The following is a 2972-nucleotide window of genomic DNA, read 5'->3' as shown; positions in this document are numbered from 1 at the left end:
AATGGAGTATAATGTGGGGAAAATGTGAAGTTGTCCATTTTGGCAGGAAGAATAAAAAAGAAGCATATTATCTAAATGGTGAGAGATTGCAGAGCTTTGAGATGCAGAGGGATCTGGGTGTCCTAATGCATGAATCGCAAAAGGTTAGTATTCAGGTACAACAAGTAATCAGGAAAGCTAATAGAATGTTATTGTTTATTGCGAGGGAAACTGAATACAAAAGTAGGGAGGTTATACTTCAGTTATACAGGACATTGGTGAGACCACATCTGGAGCACTGTGTACAGTATTGGTCTCCTTATTTAAGGAAGGATGTAAATGCGTTGGAAGCAGTTCAGAGAAGGTTTACTAGACTAATACCTGGAATGGGCGGGTTGTCTTATGAGGAAAGGTTGGACAGGCTAGGCTTGTATCTGCTGGAGTTTAGAAGAGTAAGAGGTGACTTGATTGAAACATATAAGATCCTGAGGGGTCTGGACAGGGTGGATGTGGAGAGGATGTTTCCTCTTGTGGGAGAATCTAGAACTAGGGGTCACTGTTTGAAAATAAGGGGTCGCCCATTTAAGACAGAGATGAGGAGAAATTTTTTCTTACAGACGGTCGTGAGTCTTTGAAACTCTCTTCCTCAGAGGGCGGTGGAAGCAGAGTCTTTGAATATTTTTAAGGCAGAGGTAGATAGATTCTTGATAAGGAAGGGGGTGAAACGTTATCGGGGGTAGGTGGGAATGTGGAGTAATCAGATCAGCCATGATCTTATTGAATGGTGGAGCAGGCTCGAGGGGCCGAGTGGCCGACTCCTGCTCCTAATTCGTATGTTCGTATGTAACCTGTGCAGCAGCTGGGGCCTGAAAATCAGCTTCACTGCCCCTGGGCTGGGAAAGGGGGACATGAGGCAACATTCTCCCTCTTACCCCTTTCTACACTCCTTTTACAGGGTTTTAGAAGTGGAGCATTTACAGACAGGAAGCTCAGACCGAACATCACGTCAAGAACAGACAGAGTCGCTCGATTCATCAGGACCTGATTCAGTTGGTCTTCCAATCTGCTGGCACACCAGCGAGTTCACACTAATGAGAGACCTTTTAAATGTTCTGAGTGTGGGAAGAGCTTCAAAATCTACAAGTACCTGAAGCAACACCAGTGGCTACACACTGGGGAGAGCCCGTTCACCGGCCCCGTGTTCCAGAAGGGATTCACTCAGTCATCCGCTCCGATGATACACCAGCAAGATCACACTAGGGAGAGACCTTTAACCTGCTCCGTGTGTGGGAAGTGATTAATTGCACCCTCCGTGCTGCTGAGACACCAGCTTGTCCACACCAATGAGAGACCGTTGACCTGCTCTGTGTTTTTGAAGCGATTCTCTCATTCTGCCACCCTCCTGAGACACCAGCTTGTTCACATTAAATGTTCTGACTGTGGGAAGAGCTTTAAAACCTCTGGGGATCTGAAGAAACACCAGTTGGTTCACGCTGATGAGAGACCATTTAAATGCACTGACTGTGGGATGAGCTTTAAAAGGTCCACGCATCTGAATGGACACCAGCGTGTTCACACCGGGGAGAGGCGATTCACCTGCTCCGTGTGTGGGAAGGGATTCACTCAGTCATCCCACCTGCTGGCACACCAGCGAGTTCACACCGATGAGAGACCATTTAAATGTTCTGACTGTGGGAAGTGGTTTAAAAGCTCCAGCAATTTGACTACACACCAGCGAGTTCACACTGATGAGAGACCATTTAAATGCTCTGACTGTGGTAAGAGCTTTAAAAGCACCGGGGAGCTGAAGATACACCAGCGAGTTCACACTGGGGAGAGACCATTCACCTGCTCCGTGTGTGGGAAGGGATTCACTCGGTCATCCCACCTGCTGGAACACCAGCGAGTTCACACTGGGGAGAGACCATTTAAATGTCCTGACTGTTGTAAGAGCTTTAAAAGCACTGGGGAGCTGAAGATACACCAGCGAGTTCACACTGATGAGAGACCATTTAAATGCTCTGACTGTGGTAAGAGCTTTAAAAGCGGGCATCTGAGTGGACACCAGCGTGTTCACACTGGGGAGAGACCATTCACCTGCTCCGTGTGTGGGAAGGGATTCACTCGGTCATCCCACCTGCTGGAACACCAGCGAGTTCACACTGATGAGAAACCATTTAAATGCTCTGACTGTGGTAAGAGCTTTAAAAGCACCGGGGAGCTGAAGATACACCAGCGTACTCACACTGGGGAGAAGCTGTTCACTTGCCCCGTGTGCAGGAAGGGATTCACTCAGTCATCCAACATGCTGACACACCAGCGAGTTCACACTGATGAGAGACCGTTTAAATGTTCTGACTGTGGGAAAAGGTTTAAAAGGTCCGGAGATCTGAAGGAACACCAGCGTACTCACACTGGGGAGAGGCCATTCACCTGCTCCGTGTGCGGGAAGGGATTCACTCAGTCATCCAACATGCTGACACACCAGCGAGTTCACACTGATGAGAGACCATTTAAATGCTCTGACTGTGCGAAGAGCTTTAACAGCTCCGGGGAGCTGAAGAGACACCAGCGAGGTCACACTGGTCTGTAGCACAGGGCCCTGCTGACAGCTGGGGTGACATGAACATGGAATGGATGAATGTTTTATAAATTCTTGGACTGCTGTTTAATCTTTCAATCTGTTGTGCTGATGATTCCCTTCGATTGACTGTTGATGGTGTTACATAGAATGTACAGCACAGAAACAGGCCATTCGGCCCAACTGGTCCATACCGGTGTTTATGCCCCACACCCACTCTACTTCAATTAACCCGATCAACATCTCCTCCCATTCCTTTCTCCCTTGTGTGGCTTCCCCATAAATCCATCTGTGCTGTTCACCTCAACTACTCCCTGTGGTAGCAAGTTCCCCATTCTCACCATTCTCTGGGTAAAGACATTTCTCCTGAATTCATTACTGGATTTATTAGTGACTATTTTAAGTTTGTGGC

At 47.8% G+C, this 2972-nt stretch overlaps 1 protein-coding gene across 1 annotated transcript; it reads left to right on the top strand.

Moving 5' to 3' along the window:
• Nucleotides 1–1276: 1276 nt before the first annotated feature.
• LOC147083957 (uncharacterized) lies at nt 1277–2972 on the top strand (the record flags this gene model as incomplete). Its single annotated transcript, XM_085980030.1, has 1 exon — nt 1277–2972. A coding segment is annotated over one exon (1296 nt), but the record flags the coding sequence as incomplete, so codon positions are not given.

The sequence above is a fragment of the Somniosus microcephalus genome, unplaced genomic scaffold (genome assembly GCF_052327205.1).
Source record: "Somniosus microcephalus isolate GS21.2 unplaced genomic scaffold, FLI_Smic_1.0 scaffold13, whole genome shotgun sequence".
Taxonomy (NCBI): Eukaryota; Metazoa; Chordata; class Chondrichthyes; order Squaliformes; family Somniosidae; genus Somniosus; species Somniosus microcephalus.
This window is presented reverse-complemented; position numbering and strand designations above follow the sequence as displayed.